Source organism: Bemisia tabaci, chromosome 1 (assembly GCF_918797505.1).
Source record: "Bemisia tabaci chromosome 1, PGI_BMITA_v3".
Taxonomy (NCBI): domain Eukaryota; kingdom Metazoa; phylum Arthropoda; class Insecta; order Hemiptera; family Aleyrodidae; genus Bemisia; species Bemisia tabaci.
In genome coordinates, this window is record NC_092793.1 from 1,964,296 (window position 1) to 1,983,045 (window position 18,750).

Below are 18,750 nucleotides of genomic sequence, written 5' to 3' on the forward strand. Positions count from 1 at the left end.
ACCTTGATGCAACCAATTGCGATTGATCGCTCTCAGCAGTTGCAGATATCTCTCTTCCATCGTGAGCTGCCTCTCTTGCACTTACAGATATCCCATAAGGGAAACGGGGATCAAGTTATAGCTTTTATTATTAAACTTTCAAAGCTTGCGTTTGTTTCTAAGGATTCCAGACGTACGCTGCTAGAACTTATGAGTCTTAGACTTTAAAATATCTATTGTGATATTTAAATAATCACTGATTTCGGAGCCGGATTTCAGCAGCGCGACATGGTGGATTTTTTCGGAACTACAGCTGAAAATTCACCTTAAATAGAGAAAGGAAGTACTTATCAACCTCTCTTTGCAAAATAATAAATATTCAGAAACTTGTTTCCTTAAAGGATCAATTTAAATGGATGATTCCATCACCTTTATAACTTCACTTCCAAATTTAAAAAAGTGTCCCTCCCATAAGAAAAGCATTGAAACAAGTCTCTAGAATTTTCCCTCGGTCACAAGTGACATCATGCGCAGACAGGTCTCGATTTTATCCTCCCGAACGACTGACCTAAGGATCATGAGTGAAGCATGATCAGTGTACAACATCGTGCAATGGGCTTTGATACCAGCTCCAAACCTCTGCATTTCCCTGACCACTAAAACCAGTGGTTCTCAATCCGAGATAAACAGCTGGTTGTAGCCAATCAGTGGTTAGGAAAAAATTCTGATCAATTAAACTTGACTTTTTTTCCTTTCATACATTTAAAAATCTACATATTGAAAAATACAAGGAAAAATAATTGGAATTAGAATTGGAATTGCCAAGTTCATCAGAAAGGAACCAACCCACATTGAATTGAAACTGAGAAAAAGAGGTTTGAAGTTTTATTCCTGCATAAGGCTCAATGTAGAAAATAAACTTTAACCCCTCTTTTCACAGAATAATTCCTTTTTTTTTTACTTTCAATTTTCGGCAGGAGAAAATGTACGGCTTGTGGAACTCAAAAACATTCTCAACTCAATTTTTTCGAAAATGAGGGTTGGTTCCTTTCTGATAAACTCTGTTAGAACTAGATAGGAATTAGAGATACCTTACCTCTTAAGCTATTCAATTCACCAACCCAACAATGTTCATCTTTTTGGCTAACTATTGTGATTATGTCATTTTTTCGAAACCCAAGTTCATCATCATCATTGCGTTCAAAGTCTGCAAAAGTTAACAACACAGAAATCATGAATCCTCTTTCACTATGAATTATCTTGTGACTGAGAAGTTTTTCCTGAAAAGAATCAATTCAGCACTTATCTTTTGACTCTATACCTAAACTAAAAATTAATTGTGAATTCCTGAGGACCGAAACAAAACAATTAAGGATGGGGCATTTTTTACTTTTTTATTATGATCACATCCATAAGATAATAGACTAGCAGCTAGCTTACAGAAAAAACTAGGAGCTTCAGTCAATCAAGAGTATTTATAACGAATAGATCATCTCCAACTCAGTTCAGATATTGTTATTAACTCTGGAGTGATAAGCAATAGATGAACTTAATTATCAGATTACCTTCTGGAGAACAACGTGTGTAAGTAATATTTTTTACAAACCAAAGTTTGCAAAACCAATGCTGTCTGTGGTAAAAAAAGAATTCTCATAACATTTCAATGAGTTGGAACCAAATGATGGCAAATCGTTGCCATCCATTCACTCTAAACGTCTGTCTTCAACACTTGTATCCGTTTTGAATCATTCAAGTTTAAAAGGCCTAAAATGAACGAAAGAAAAAAGTATTTATGAGCCTTCAGGCACTCAACATGAAATCATTGGAACGTAGAGGGTTGATTGGATGAGTCAACTGACGAATAAAAATAAATCAAAACTCCAGTACGATGGCTACGGAAAAATACCGCTTAACTGACAATTTTGGCAAAAAGTAATCAGGAACAGTGCTGAATTCTGCGATTCTACATATAGTATAAAATACGGAAAGGTGATGTTTTAAGTTTTTTCAAACTCTGTATGGGAGCGCTGAAATGACACTATAATATATAAAAAATGGAAACTTGAGCTCAAAAATTACAAAAATGGCAAAGCTTTTTCCTGTAAAGTCGCCCATTGCAAAGTGAGCAGCATTCTTCCTTGGCCGCTGATTGACAATAAGCCGACTGCACACACAGCAAATGGGGACCTGCAAGTGACTGCAAGTGGCTCATCGGTTGCATCAGTGATCGTGCAAATTGCAGGGCCCTCGCAGTTTGCATTAATCAACACTCAACACAGCGGCATCGATGTGCCACTTGCATATCCCCATTTGCAGTCGGCTTTAGACAAGATTGTCCCGAGTTAATCAAAGGAGGATTCATCATTGGATAATACTTTACAGGCAAAAGAAGATATTTTATTAAATAGCTTACCTAGAGATTAGAAAATTTCGCCGCCATTTCCCGGATTTCACTTAATCTCGTGGAATCCGCGAAATCGGCAAAATCCGTGCATTTTCGTGAAATTTACGTTTATAAGTGTGTGAGACGAAGTTTGCCACACTTTTTTTCAAAGTCAAGAAATTAGAAATTACAGACTTTTTTTTGAGCATTGGTCGTCATGGGCAACTAGCTATCAACATTCGCCAATGGCATCAAAATACTGATGGAAAAAATTGCGGCAACCAGGGCATAAACATAATTAAGAAAATGTAGACGGACGCACACTGATAGAAAGTGCCTTCCCAAGGTTAGCAACAGATATTTTTCAGTGGCGTGGCGTGAAGGATCGATTATCAATATTTCTCCATTTGAAGCTGTAGTGCAGAATCGATTTAAATGGCAAATTTATTGATATATCGCAAAGCATGCCACGCCACTGATATTTTTTAATCAAGAAAAAATTAATAGTTTTCATGTGCTTCTGTAAAATAGGACTATAGAGAGAGACTGGTGGCTTGTTAAATCAAATTAAAAGCTTCATTTTCAGCTGTCAAACGTAAAAAGCACTACAAAAATAACGGCGAAATCGGCAATAAATAAGAGAGGAATTCGGGGACAAAAGAGCAAAATTGGGAAAATATAACAGCGAAATTTTCCAATCTCTAAACTTACCTAATAGTGCTTTTGCTCTTCGTTTTCGATTCCTTGAAACGTCTAAAAAAGCCTCATGATCTTTAGCATGACTGTCAAGTGAATAATCAGGTACAAGAGTAATTTTGCTAAATTTTGGGTCAAGAGAACCAAAATGCCGAGCAACCAAAAGTATACTCTGCCTTAAGTCTACTAAAATTTCTGTGAAAAAGAAACATACAACAGTGAAACTTGGTTTAAAAAACGGACCACTAGACAAGGTACGAATTAATGCATTCTAATTGGCAGGTTTTCACATCAAAATTTCACGTAGAACACGATTTGTATGAAGAAAATTACTGAAAGCAACTCCTAACCAAGAAATTTATTTTTTTTGACAATTCAAACTTCACACTCCTTGAGAATAAAATAATCTACTTAAGTTGTATTGCACATTAAACGTTGCCATGACAGACTTTACTCTGTGAATATATGACTACTTCAATACCGACACCTGTGCTTAGCTATTGCACATTTTTTGTGCCTTGAATGACATTGGATGAAGATGGAACCCTGCTCGTTGAGAAGCTTGCCAAAACTGTCGCCGTTGGCATTTCGATTCAAGCAGACTCTTGTTTTTCTTGCTAGTTGGAAATTCTAATTTTTTGGAACTAATGCTGAATAAAAACAGGCTATCTTTGTCAGGAGTTTCTATCAATAGTTTTTGTTTCGCAAATCGTGTTGTAAGTAAAATTTTTAGGAGGAAACATATATCATATCAGAATGCTTCAAATCATACCTTGTCTGGAGGTGTACTATTGGTAAAAGCATAATACAAAAGCTATGAGGAAGCAAACTCTTCCTAGTCCAGTGAAAACCCGTATTTTTTTAAAGCAAAATCTGTTCCTCACAGGAAATTTTAATGTAAAAAGTATTCAATTAAACAAAGGAATTTCCTGCTCAAATTAAATTGTTACTAGAGAAGCGAATTTTCACTTGAAAATTGTTATTGCCAACCCACAGTAATTTGTTACAGTAAAATTTTACCATCAATGGTTTTATTATCATGGAATAAACGAGAACATTAGAGTTTTAGATAGACATAAAATAGATATTTGACTGACAAATGTTAAGTTGCAAGGTTAATCTTTCCCTGAATTGGAAACAGACATCTTACACTAGAGGTTTCAATAGAAAATTACAAGGAAATAGCCAAGAGTGAAAAATTCACGAATCTGTTTCTGAATGAGAGATATGTCCAAGATTGAGATCATCAAATACACATATTATTATCGTTATATTGTAGCTCTAAGGTCACAAAATTCGTGCCAGGAATTCCTCCCCCCCCCCCCCGCGCGACGCGCCGCGCAGGCCCACCGACCGCTCACCGCAGCGGTAGCCTCCCTCCTTCTCACAGCACCGCGACACCCGTCCTCCGCCGGCTGCAGAGCCGAGTCCCCGCCCCACCACCCGCACCCCGTATCGCGCCGCGCTCATCGGCTTCTAGAACACTACGCAGCCGTGGCCAGTGGTTCCTTTCCATCCCCCTCTTCAGTTTCTGCAAGCACTGCAGCCGGTACCAGGGAGGCTCCTCTTTCGTCCTTCCAAGAATTTCTAGAATTTTCCAAGACATAAGGAGGGCGTCACATGGCGACGAGTAGTAACTGTTTCTGGAACTTTCTATAACTCTCTCGAATTTTCATCATTCAGGTGACCGTTAGGAAAACGATGACCCTTATTAATCCTCTCCAGAACTTTATAGAATTTTCTCGAACTTTCGCAAGGTGTCATGACTGACAATAGCTTTGCCCAAAATTTTTTGAACTCCCTCAAATAGTCTCCAGGCGATGCACAATTAAAGTGATGCCCTTGTCGCATCCTTTCGGGAGCTATCTAGAATATTTTTATACTTTTAAAAAAGTGCAGCAGGACGGCGAGTGACATTTGTTTCTGGAACTCTCTAGAATGTAATCAAAGTGGTAGTGACACGCATGTGGCTGGCAAGGCTACAATCACTCGTGGATTGAATGATGAGGGTCCGGGGGCAAAGCCCCCTGTCTAGCCGCCGAATAATTACTCTATACTAGTCGTTCCGGGACGGCTAGTATGTATAGAGTAATTATTAAAATAAAAAATGAATCTCTGATGGTTAAAAATTAAGACTGAGAACCAAATATAATGACTGTTTACAGGTAGAGATGGTCCAGCCTAATCCATCAACTGTCAATGATCATAGACTAGGGTTTTTTTCTCTTGGACAAAGTACTAAGGCTTTTTCTCCTTGGTCATATGTGGCTGTCTCTTTCTGTGGACTGATTATTCATTTATACGATATTCTCAATGCAGTTTTTGTTGCTCAACCAAAAAAGGAAAGAACAAGGTTGGATATCATACCAGTTTGGCGAATATTTTTATTCTTGGTATCTTCTTCATCAGTTTCAAGGCCAAATAATAACAGCTGCATGACAGACTTTGATTTTTTGAATTGTCTTCTGAAATTTAAAATAACGGCATAGTAAATACTCGTCCAATAAAATTTAAAAGGGAGTATAATGTCATTGTTTTTTTTTCTTTCAAGGTATGCCTGATGAAAATTTATTAAACTCAAGGTGTCAACTGCTTTGTATTCATGATCTAATTAAAAATCTTCTAACCTGAGCAGAATGCACATTGACGGTGAAACTTCCAAACCACGTACCTTTTTTGTGGTGTTTAAAAATCTCCACTCCCGATTTATGTATTCTTAATGCAGACAAATCAACATCATTTCTGTAAGTTTTTCAGAATTCTCTTCCCACAGAGAAGAATTATCACAGAAGTTCTTAAGAAATGACATTGAAGAGTTCATCCATTTAAGAATTGAAATAAGACACAAAGTCTGTAATGTTGCAAACCGTGATACGCAGTTTGGGACTTTCATCATTGCTATCTCATTGAGAAGAGAGAGTAAAACATTAGAAACTTGCCTGGAGAGTCTGTTATAAGAGTTTCGAAGTAATACAGTCCTAGGATATTAAAACTCATATATTAGTCAGCTTACTGTAAACAGGGGAGGGGGATTGAGCGTATGTAATATAGGGACCAAAACATTTATTAAAAATAATTAATTAAGTTATAGAAAGAACTCACATACCACACCTACTACAATAATTTCAGCAGTAAGGGAAAAGCGTGCTCGTCAGGCCGCCAGATGTACAGCTTGACTCACAGCTCGACGAGCAATTTATTTAAATTTATTTTAATGAAATGAACATATCTGGCCCCAGGCAGACACGAACCTGAAACCTCATGCTACCCAGTCAGGCGTTTTAACAGATCAGGCTTTTGATTCTTATTGCACCAAGACAAAATTGACAATATTTCAGATGTTAAATCTTAAAACTCCTGTCCATTTAGAACGGTATCACAGCTGAAGCTGATCAAGTAACCACTGAAATGCTGAGCATGAATTCTTTTTCTGACGTATTCTACTCTTTATCTTCCAAGCCTCACCGATCCTTCTTCCAGGTATGTTCCATGTTTGCACCTCTTTAAAAACACTACAAAGTGCGTCGATCCATCTGGCCCTCACAAATTAGCATTTTGTGATGAATTTTGAATGAAAAATTACTACTTTGCGTCAATTTTCCTCTAAGATTTTCGAAATATTCTAGTATTATGCAGTACAATCCTAAAGGCCTCTTACCCCCTCCCTTGAAAACGATCGCATATCGCGGACTCAGACCCTTCTCCCCCCCGAGAAGATTACGTACTTTATATGAGCAGCCCCAAACAAGTAAGAAATAGGATTGCAAAATCACAAATTTACTTGTGGCGAGCGAGTACTGTTAGATGAAGATTTTTTTAAGGTGACAGTAGCCTCCGCCAGGGTGGCAAAATTTCATGAAAAATAAAATATTGAATCTTCACATGAAATATTTTATGAAATATTTTCAGAAATTGATGAAAGATATTGAAAAATACCGGTACCTTTTCAAGTTTCAGAAAATGTAAAAATAGTGACTTTCTTCTATTTTCGTATGTTTGACTGCAGGTTGCATACTTTAGCCCCTGAAAAATATGAAATATTTCACAGCCTCGTAAATTTCATGAAATATTTCACTGAAAGTTCCGATCTTTCATTTCTTTTTTTCGTTTCATGCCACCCTGGCCTCCGCTCCTCCTCTATCTATTTTGGAAGAGAAACTGAACTTTTTGCAGTTAGATAGATTTCAGTTAATGTCTATCTCCAATGGATACCAGATAAACTCCTTTTGCATTAATACACCAAATTCCCCTGGTGCCTGCCTTGAATGAAAATATAAGCAAACCTGTTCAGCCGCTGCTTGGGTAAACTTGAAATAGCATCAATGCTTCCATCTGCTCCATTTTGGTCCGCCATTATAAAAGCCAGATGTTTTCTCCGTTGAGTATCAATCATGATGGGGTTGACTGTTGAGGCTACCTCAAAAGAGACCTGAGGAAAAAATGGAAACATCATAACTGGACCACGTTAAGCAGAAAGGAACCAAGCCACATCAAGCTGATCTTGAGAAAATTGAGGTGACAGGATTACTGTTCATGCAATTCTAATCCGATGGGAATGGTTGAAATTTGAATTTTTACTGACTAGTATCTTCATGAGAGACTTCTTGACACCTATAAAGGTGAAATAAATGTTTTACCAATTTAATTATCTGTGTTTTCGGTCAATGGTTCCCTGCTGCTTCTTTTTAAATGGGCGAAATCAAATCAGAGAAAGGAACCAAGTACCACTTGGTTTTGTGGAGGATCGTATCAAGTCGGAGGACGAATTCATAGAAAGGAACCAAGCCCACTTGAATCCTCTCCGTTAATTCGATTTTGAAGATAGCGGGGACTTGGTTCCCAGCCCAGCAAAGCACGTATGCGCAAAGTTGTTGTTGATAGAACTTGGTTTGAAAACAAAAATAGATTTTACTGTACTTTTCACTGGCGAAAATTTCGTGATTCAAGTAAAGGAATTTTCGCTTCCATTTTCAAGGTTTTTTGTAATTATAAAGGTCACTTACCCTGATTAGCTCTTCTACATCATAAATGCTACCAGGAACATCTGACAATGCGTTAAAAATATCAGCTGCATTCTCCAAACTCTGCAGCATCGATTCTGAAAAAACAAAAATGGACAACCTTATAATAAAACGTGAAAAAATTGGACTGATTTAGAAAACAGATGCAATTACATCTGCTAAATTGACAAGAACAGTTTCATAGTCATAGTGCATATAACACATTCAAGAGCAGTTTCTACTACACTTGGATGGTAGAACCGAAACTTCTCAAGCCTGAGTTTGCAGCTGTGGACAGTTTCTGTCACATCTTATTCTAAGGAAAGAAGTTGAACCTTTTTCTGAACAAAAGAAAATGAAAAAACAAAAAACAAAAAAAATTTTCAAAAAAAACGGGGGAAAAAATTAAGAAAAAAACAGGAAAAAATAAACAAAAACAGAATAGAAAAATAATAAAAATAAGATAAAATGAACAAAAAACTTCTTCAAATATTAGTACTGTGATGTGGTGAAGAAGCTTACCCATTATTTTTAATGCAATGCAAAAACAAATGATGCTACAAAATCTAATCTATGACATACAGTGGAAATCCGATATTACAACATCGCTTGTAATGACGAGCGATCTGGTAGGTCCTGTGACTAATATCCCATTAACTCAGAGTATTTGTGTATCGGTTATAATGTCATTCGGATATAAAAACCAAATGAGGCTGGTCACTAGAAGGTCGATGTATCCAATTTCCACTGTAGTTCTGTGAACAATATGGTCTGACATTTAACGGTAATTAAAAAAAATTAAATACATGAATTTATACAGGATCTGAACTCTGCAGGGGACCAACAGTTTTACTTCATTTTTAAAAAGTTTGACAGAGGATCTTAATTTATCCACTAATTCCCCCATTTTGGACCACTGAGCGATGAAAGTTTGTGAAGCTGAACACAATTTAATGCATTAAGGCCCGATAAGAACATTATTAGCCATGAACTCTGCAGGAGAGCAACAATTTTACTTCTATTTTTAAAAAGTTTGACAAAGAATCCTGTTCCGTCCACGACTCCTCTTCATTTTGGACCACTGTGCCGACAAAATTGTTGAAATTGACCACAGTTATATGCGCAGGGGCCTAATAAGAACCCCATCGAAGGTGTAACTTTTATAAATATTTTTCTGTCTTTTTGCTGTAAAAATGCTGTCAAGAATGATCGCGATTTGGCAACTTTGTCCTCCCCCCCATTTCGCAAAAACTGTGCGAATACTAACGCAAACGTTTTTTACCAGAGTTTTAGGGTACCATAAGATATCGTTTGGGCCGGTTTTAGAAAAATCCCTACGGTCCCAAATTGTGCCATTCTTAGGGTCACTCTTTGTTATTCGAGATGTGAAATTCATTCTAGAAAACAAGTAGAGGTGATTGTTGTTCCTGACATTTTTGTCATGTTCCCTAACATTTTCAGGTAATCCCTTACTTTTTAAAATGGATGGTGTTATTTGGCGGTATGGCACCCTGACCATCAAATCCTCCAAATATCGCTGAGGTGCCTTTACTGGATAATTTTATGACCACTAACCCCTACCGCTAAGGGGCCGTTCACAAATTACGTAAGGCACTTTTTTGGATTTTTAGAACCCCCCTCCCCCCCATAAGGCACTCGTAAGGCTAGCCTGGACCCCCTCCCCCAAATAATTACGTAAGGCTGGCCAGACCCCCCCCCCCCTTCTATCGTTTAAATGAATAATTTAATGAAAAAATTGTGTTGAAACAAAACAGTATTATTTAAAACATTACTAATTGCTGGCAGGAGATCATAAAGAATAACAGTTGTATTGAAAAAGTAACCAGTTTTTAAATTCAAAAAGTTCTGAAAAAATTACATTTTAACAAAAATACATTAAACGTCTACAGGGTGTCTAGCAAATTTTTCTTTTCATTCTCCCTGACTTTCAAGGTTTTCCCTGACCTATTGAATTTTCTTTCTCCCTGACTTTTCATGACCTTTTACCAAGATTTGCTTTCAGTCTGTACGATGTTTTCCACCCTTCAAAGCGATGGATTACAATTCAAGAATAAAACCTTTCTGCGGTCTTTGGGTGTCATGGTGTCAACGGAGACTCTCGTAAAAAAGATTCTTTTCTTTCTTCCACTATTGCATCAACTTGATCTTTGCGTACTTCAAAAAACTTTATAGACATTTGCAACTTCGGGAATTAAATAAATAGAGGAAGAAATAGTTCACTTCCGGAGGTGTCGCGGACGCTAAAGGAGGCGTCGCGGACGCTAAAGGAGGCGTCGTGGACACTTCAAAAGGCGTCGCGGACACTTCAAGCGGTGTCGCGGACACTCCCACAGGCGTCGCGGACGCCTAAAACTTGTCGCGGACGCTTCCACAGGCGTCGCGGACACATCCAGAGGTGTCGTGGACGCTTAAGAAGGCGTCGCGGACGCCTTAAAGTTGTCGTGGACGCTTCCACAGGTGTCGCGAACACTTCCAGAGGTGTCGCGGATGCTTTAAGCTACGCAACTTAAGGCGCGTCTGTCCGCGGCGTCCTGGACGCCGCGGAGAGACGCCGATAAATCTGTCTAATGATTTTGCGCGGGGACGGCACCTTAGCGGCGGAGAGACGCTGCGGAAAACGCCGATGGAGGACGCTCCGATCTGTCGCCAACAGATCGGAGCGGAGACACCGACAAATTCCGCTCAGTCCGCTGCTTTTCCTACATATTTTCGAATGTGTTCAGTTCGACAAACCCGCGAATCGAACACAAAAGCCGTGAATTGATCGACAAAATCCGTGAATCGTTCGACGAAAGCCGTGAATCGATCGACAAAAGCCGTGAATCGATCGACAAACCTGTGAGTCTATCGACAAACCTGTGAATCGATCGACAAACCTATGAGTCGATCGACAAACCTGTGAGTCAATCGAATTACGTCGATCGGTTCACGTTTTGGTTTTTCGATCGATTCATGTCGATTGACTTGATACCGGTTTTTTTTTTTTAATTAATTGTCAATCATTTCTCGTCGATCGATTCACGTTTTTTTCCGATCGATTCACGTTTTTTTCCGATCGATTCACGTTTTTTTCCGATCGATTCACGTTTTTTTCTGATCGATTCACGGTTTCTTCCGATCGATTCATGTCGATCGAATCGACACCGCTTTTTTAATAATTTGTCCATCGAATCGGTGTCGATCGATTCACGTTTTTATTTTTCGGTCGATTCTTGTCGATCGAATCCACACCCTCCTAAAAAAAAAAGCGCCTCCAGCCATTTTCGCGGCTCAAAGCATACTGTCCGATCAACGAAAATTCGAGAAATTGACAGCGGACAGAGCGGGAAAAATCCACAAATTCCGCTCCTAAGGTGCCGTGCTCCGAAATGTGAGCGTCTTCTCGCCCTCGACTCGGTAGCAGCATTTTCCGCCGGCGTCCAGGACGCCGCGGACAGACGCGCCTTAAGTTGCGTAAGGCGTCATGGACGCTTCAAAAGTCGTCGCGGACACTACCAGAGGCGTCCTGGACGCTTGGAAGGCGTCGTGAACGCTTTAAAAAGGCGTCGCGGACACTTTCAGAGGTGTCGTGGACGCTTAAGGTGGCGTCACGGACGCCTTAAAGTTGTCACGGACGCCTTAAAGTTGTCGCGGACGCTTGCACAGGCGTCGCTGACACTCCCAAAGGTGTCGCAGACGCTGAAGGAGGCGTCGCTGACGCTTTAAAGGCGTCGTGGACGCTTCAAAAGGCGTCGGGGGCACTTCCAGAGGTGTCGCGGACGCTAAAGGAGGCGTCGCGGACGCAACACAGCGATAGAGAGAGGGAGCACCACTAGTCAGCACCATAGAATAAAGAGACTACGCTATGTAGTCTTTTTATTTACGTCAGCACTAACGGTTCAGATGGCACCTCAGACCAGGAGAGAGCGCTGCACGGCTAAGTATCGAAGCGCCGTGAAGTTATTCAAAAAATCGCGATCTTCGACGGGAGTTCGCTTCTCTCCCGGTTCTGCGTTTTTCTTCCCTGACTTCCCCTGACTTCTCCCGGACCAATTTCATCTCCCTGACTTTCCCTGACTTTCCCGGTTTTCCCGGTCGCTAGACACCCTGACCGTCTAAAACAAAACGAACTTTGAACTATAGTCTGCCCCAAATAGGGAGAGCGCTGGAAAATCAGAATAATTAGCACTATTTGGCGGGTTGGGGGTGCCTCCACCCTCGTCACTTGTCATCTCGTCGCCTCTCACATGCATCGCACAGAGGGGCACAAGTCACTTTGAGGCAACGCATACTCCCTTCGCATCTCCAGACCAGGATAGGCGATTTAAATCCCTGATTATTGACATTAATCGTCGCTCCTCTGACCAAAGTTCTTATCTCCATTTTTACGTGAGCTCCGAAAAGCATGAAGCTGCATAGACAACTACAGGCCTCACGTGAAAATCGAGGTATGCCTTAGCGTCACAGGAGCCTCGATATGTGGCTGAATAGCAGCATTTCCATACGCGTAGCTGCAAATATTTTTTGATTATTTCTTTTCCAGTCTGTTCTGCTGTAGTTCAGAGGGTACCCGTTGTTTGAGACTGTTAAAAGTATGGCATGTTGCTCCCAGATTTTGGTCCCAAACGCTTAAATTATTAAGAAGGAGAATGAGAGAGAACGAAGTGGAGGGGGGGGGAGGGGATGCTCAAAATTTGGTGGCCCTGAAAAGGGCCGTTTTCGACGAGGCTCAAAGATTAATAACATCTTGAGCATTAGGTAGATGATTACTGTTGTGATCATCTTTTTCTGGGGGCAAGAACTCAATTCCGAGGCTGTAGCCGTCTTCTTTCAGGAAACCTGCGACGCTTTCGTCCATTGTTTTGTCTTCTGCTTCGTCATCAGATTCAGACCAATCAGATTCTTCCTCGTCATCAGCGCATAGATGGATCAAAAATTGCTCAACCTCCTCATCCGCCAATCCTTCTCGTTCACAGGCAGCCTCGACTTCATTCTTCACATGCGTGGCGTAAGATTTCCAATCCTCCGTAGAAAATTTGTTTGTTTTTAGAAAACAGCCTCTAGGAAAAGCTCTTTGACCTCGTGAAATCTCCTCGTGGTAGTCACCCGTCTTCTTCGAGGAAAAAATTAGGGGAGGTGCAGGTATCCATCCTGTGCTACTGCCAGCATGACAAATTATCTGTCTCTCTCCTTTCCCAAGCTTGGGATCGCTGATGTGTGCTTTGACGGTACCATCTGAAATGCTGTGGGTTGAGCAGGTGTTTTTATTGATTCATGTTTTATCCAGGAAAATAACTTTTTCTCAGTCGATCTTCAGGACAGAGCGCAAGAAGAAACACCTCGCCAAAGCAATTGCTGGTTTCTCCATGAGAACGACGCAATTGTTCAGTTTTCTGTAGGTAAAACCTAGTTCTTGGAGAAGGTGGTGAAGTGCAGATTGTGAGCTTTTTTAAAGGTCAGCTTCAGCCAGAGATTACAGCAGCTTATCCAGCGTCGGCACATTTTTATCACGGTAGTAACCGTATATATGCCTCCGAATAGCTTCAGCATCAAAGTCGTCTACTTCCTTGCCTTTCTTCTTACGCGTCTTCCCAGGTGTTGAAAACTTCGACTTTTTCTGCGACGTCACAAGCTCGGATTCCTTCTTGATTCTTCTGACAGTACAATATCCAAGGTCTAGCCTTTGGGCAGTCCTCTCCAAGACTTGGTTGATGCCCAGTAAGGGTCCGTTGTTCTGCTTCTCCTTTTCGAAGTACTTGATGACTCGAGCGACAAATTTGCAAGCTTGCGAGTGGAGCACTTGCCTCTTTCCATTTTTTGCTGCCATCGTCCAGTGGTGTTGCTCCAGTAACGTTCAGAATACGAGTGCGAATTAAGCACGGAATGGACTGCATTATATCCCTCATTGATGGATTACCATCTACCAATAAGGCGCCGCCGCGCCGCGGAGCTCATAACCAGCCCTCTGTGCAATGCAAGGTTGACTCGGTGATTAAAAGGGTATCAATAGAACGAACGATACCTTGCTTCTACATCGTGCAAATTATTCTGATTTTCCAGCGCTCTTCCTATCTGGGACAAACAATAGTCAGTCTTTACATTCAAAAGCAGTCAAAATCAATAGCCCACCAGTACACACTTCAGAAACCGGCTTCATAGTTTCAGGCTACCCTAAAAATTTTGCACCTTTTCCCTGATCAGTTGTGTTTTCGTCAAAGTGTTGATTGCATGTAATAGCAATGCAATATTCGTAAGTTTTTTAAGTGCATTTAACTGTAGAAATTTTGAAGTGCTCATGGAGAACAGTTAAAGTTTACCTGAACATTAAAGCACTGAATTACCTAAGTGCATTTTCATTCCGCCTGAAGTGCTTAGCATTATGATGTTACCTGCAGCATGTATACTTAATATTGGCACCTTAACGGTAGGACATTAAAAAGTCATCCGGTAAAGGCACCTTAGCAGTAGGAAGTTTTCCAGTCAGCGGTCGAAAAGTCATTCACTAAAGACATCTTAGCGATTCTTAGAGGACTTTCTAGTCAGGATACTGTACCGCCAAATAACCACTTCGTTTTAAAATTCCCTGACATTTTCCAGTATTCCCTGATTATGGTAACCCTATCTTACTTGAGCACATTGGGCAAATGTGGCTGAACAGTCTTGATTTGAAGCGCATTTACTTCACGGTGTCATGCAAAGTATTAAGTTTGGTTTTGTGAGAAAATAGATTAAAACAAATATAAAAAAAAACGAACCTTTGATTTTCAACATTCCTAAACTGACTTGGAATAATACTATGCAGCCGTCTAGAAAAAACAGGTCCCATATCCTAAGAAGAACCTTCATGTGAATCACAGATGCAAATAATGTAACAAACCAATGAAGAGAAATTAAAGAAAGTTCAATATCATGGTTTTTTAGCACATTGTCCACTTCTGATAAATAATTACTGACTAGAGACCTTAGAACTCTTTGATCAGCTTGAATACCTGGATAGAAGAGAGAAAAAAGTACGAGTTAAAGTAGCGATCACAAAAATTAAAACTGTAGTTTAACTGTTTTCAATAAATATGTACCACTGTGCCAGGTATGCGAGGAAACCTCTACAAACATTGATTCAACCATCGTAAGGCAATCACCCATCACATTCACATTGAAAAAAATATAACCAGAATCAGCTCTTTTTAAATGGCTTATTGAGCATTTTGCATGGAACGCCAATTGGGGCAAATTTTCCTGCTAACGTAGCATTTCTTACACTCAAGTGATCACCACTAATTTGGCAATTCAGTTTGTTCCTTTAATCATTTTTACATCTTCATCAGCTAAACAAGTTTTTCTATCCCAAGGGAAATCTCAACTGAAAGGCTAATTTAGTTTTTCGAAAATACCTGAATTGCAAGTGGAACAATAAAAACAACTTTGTAAGAGACTAAAAGGAAGGCTCAGCAAAGAGGAATGCTAGGATAGCAAAATGTATCACCAGCGGAACAATGCAGTTTTCTCAAACAACATCAATGAGATGCTATGAAATGTTGCATGCTCTATGAAATGCTGATTTAGATAAACTATGATTTTTGGTGTATATCACCAGCCAGCTACGGATCATTTTCAAAAGCATGGTCATGTAATGTGATTGTAGTAGACTATTTTCATTTAAACTGTTTTGTTGACAGACCAGAAAGTTAGAGTAATCAAAATTTTGCAACGTCAGAAAACTATAGAGCAACAGGTTAAGACCATGGCCAACAGAAGTCATTACAGACATTAAAAAAAAGAGTCACATTCGGGATGCTGAGAAAAAGCCAGCAAAATGCGTCTAATTTTCAAATTCTAAAAGCAAGTGAGTAAAAATAATTTTTTTGATCTGTTTCTTCTGTAGGTCTCCGAATAAAAATTTTACTGATCATTACAGACTTGTCTCACTGAGCGGTTCTTTCATTGAATGAAAAATGAAGAGAGGACATTGGTGAAAAAGAGGAATTAAGGAAAAATTGTGCATAGATTTAAAGCTAAACATGTACCGATCATTGAAGAGGAGAAGTAAGATGCAGGGAGCAAATCTTCCACAATAGTTGCCATTAGCCAAAACGCATCTTCCTCCTCCAATAGAAGCAGTAAAGATGCAACAGCCATATTTGTTCCTTGGCAGTACCTAAAGATAAAATAAAAATGTTTTGAGTATAAAAAGGAAAGTTATTTCAACAGGCATTTCCATAGTCATGGCAGCGCAGCATAATTTCAGGGGTTAAAAAGATGGATTCAAGGTTCAAATTTCAAATACTATCATTTATTGGGAAAGAAAAATGGTTTAAATCTTGATTCATGATTGCAAGAGGGGGAAAAATATATAGGTACACAAAGAACAAGTCCTATGTTGCATGACTTTCACTTGAAGCTGCATGATGTGCACAAGTACAGAAAAAATAAATTATTGATTTTGTCTAAATATTATGATCACTATACTGAGAAGGGAGGGAGAAAGGGGGAGGGGTAAACTAATGACTACTTAATAATAATGGCCTTCAATAATCCTCTTCTGTTAACGTAGAAACTGTTCATCTAGTTGAATTTTCACAAGATTTTGACTTATTATTACTTTATTTTTCATTTGAGAGGCTTGAAGGACAAGGCGCTTGAGTGCAGTGTTTGCTATTTCGAGTAAAACGTGTTTTCAGTTTTTAAATTATACTTATGAAGCCTCATGGCAGACAGGAAGTTCAAACTCACATTTTGATGCTTAAAAATTTGATTTTACCAGCAGTCCAGTCAATCTGGCCCAAAAAAGGGATCTACTTTGCGAAAATCGGAGGAGAAAAAAGTAAGACGGATCCCCATGTAATTTTGGTTGCTGAATCCGAATCTGATGTTTGCCAACAAAAATTTTGCCCGGAAATGGCCGCCATCTTGAAAAATGGCGGAAAATCACGTTTTTTCCCCAAAATCTCACTTATGGGGTTTTCGACAATATGAGTTATTTTCATTTTAAAAGTACGTAAAATTTCCTATCAAACGGCCTTTAGATTTTTGAAATCGAACCATTAGGGTAAAAGTTATGGGCGATCGCGTTAGGGGTGGTTTTACGGGTTGATGAGTTTTTCGTAAAATTTGCTGTATAAAAACGCTGTAACGCCGTTGGAAGTGAAACAAAAATTCCGAAAATGGTTTGCATATGTCCCCCTTGGTACCAGTGACCCTCCGCCATGAAAAAATCCCCCACCCCTGCCCCTCATTCAATGTGCACTTTTTTCAATAAAATCACACTAATTACAGATGTCGAAAATGTATGCAAAACCCTCATGGACCACTTGGTTATCCAACTCCCATCGCCCCCCTTAACCCCGTTATGAATCCCCTCACCTACCCCTCTCCCCACAAATCCCTCCCCGCCTCTCTATTCCTCCACCCCAAACCCTTATAAGCCATATAAGAGCCACCGAAAGGATTCTGAAAGCAAGAATTTTTTTTTTTTTTTTTTTTTTTTTTTATAGGCGGGGAAAATCTTTTAAAGACTTCATCTTAGACAGCTAGGAACCCAAGATGGGTGTGTGGGATTTCCACCCCCTAAAAACCCCTCCGCTTTGGGTGAGCGAATTGGAAAAAAAAGAACTGAATGAATGTTGACTTGAATCCCTGGTAAAAATTGGCAGTAGGATATGTGTTCCAAGATATTATAGACCGACAGACGGCTGTAAGTTTTCCTATAGCTTCTGTAGCCAACAATGCAATTTCTTATAGCCATAGCCCGTGGCAAAAAAGCTACAGCCAGGCGATATACTGTACAGCCCGGCGATAAGAACCATAGCCTGGCTGTATAATTGTTTATCGCTTAATTCGTGTAGCCCGGCTGTATAATTTTTTATCGTTTCGTGTAGCCCGTTTGTGTAATTTTTTTCGCTCTCTACAGCCAGTTATATAATTTTCTATCGCCTTCTATATACGGCTGTAAGAATTCCTATGGTATTTTGAATAACGCAGCTCCTATTGATAATTTTCACCAGGGATAGCTTTTTCTCTATAACATTTTCCATAAAGCCGCTCCAACTCGGTAAATTCGGTATTTTAATCAAAAGTTCATAAATCCACAACAAATCCGGCGTTAAGGTTTCATAACGATCAGGCAATTAATTGACAGTCTGCAAATCAAGAATTCTGATGTTTTTCATTCCATTGTGGCGTTCTTTTTCAAAAATTTTAACGGATGTTACTTCGGAGGCCCGAGCTATTTCGCCGGCGGATTTTGAGATAAATTACGAGGTATTACTTGATCAGGGTGAACTGATGATTGTGGTGTGATACACATTACGCCGCCCATACCATGGAAGGTGTTCATTCCATCAAGCATCTGACTATTAAAATCCGCATTATCGAATATGAACTGAAAGAAAGCGTAAAAATTGATTTTTAAGGGTCCATGCAAAATAGCAGCGGTTTCAAATTTCAAAAGTTCATGGTATGGTGCAACATATGCGAGAGAATTCAATACAGCAATCAATTTTTTCCATCCGAATTTTTTGCACACATACGCTGAAACTCCGATTTGGATGGGCGAATTATACAACCAAGGTCTGACTGCTGAAATTGCCGAGTGAGAAATCGCGTTGACTTTTTTTTGGAACTTCGGTTTACTCTTAACTTTTTTGTTATTTAGAATAATAGTATCAAGAAGGAGCTTTAGAGACTCTGGAATGT

At 39.6% G+C, this 18,750-nt stretch overlaps 2 protein-coding genes across 5 annotated transcripts in view; both read right to left on the bottom strand.

Moving 5' to 3' along the window:
* Positions 1-18,750, bottom strand: part of LOC109037219 (small G protein signaling modulator 3 homolog) — a 74,354-nt gene that overhangs the window by 39,006 nt on the left and 16,598 nt on the right. For all 4 annotated transcript variants that reach the window (XM_072299307.1, XM_072299343.1, XM_072299415.1 and 1 more), the window contains exons 6-12: positions 16,083-16,213; positions 14,814-15,047; positions 8,062-8,156; positions 7,342-7,487; positions 5,426-5,523; positions 3,074-3,253; positions 1,076-1,186 (exon numbers count right to left, since the gene is read on the bottom strand). In XM_072299307.1, the coding sequence (XP_072155408.1) occupies positions 1,076-1,186; positions 3,074-3,253; positions 5,426-5,523; positions 7,342-7,487; positions 8,062-8,156; positions 14,814-15,047; positions 16,083-16,213 (995 nt within the window). The remainder of the gene's footprint in view (positions 1-1,075; positions 1,187-3,073; positions 3,254-5,425; positions 5,524-7,341; positions 7,488-8,061; positions 8,157-14,813; positions 15,048-16,082; positions 16,214-18,750) is intronic.
* Positions 9,794-14,806, bottom strand: LOC140224438 (uncharacterized). Its single transcript, XM_072299450.1, has one exon. It carries the CDS (start codon positions 13,883-13,885, stop codon positions 13,532-13,534), a length of 354 nt encoding a protein of 117 aa, XP_072155551.1. The 5' UTR covers positions 13,886-14,806; the 3' UTR covers positions 9,794-13,531.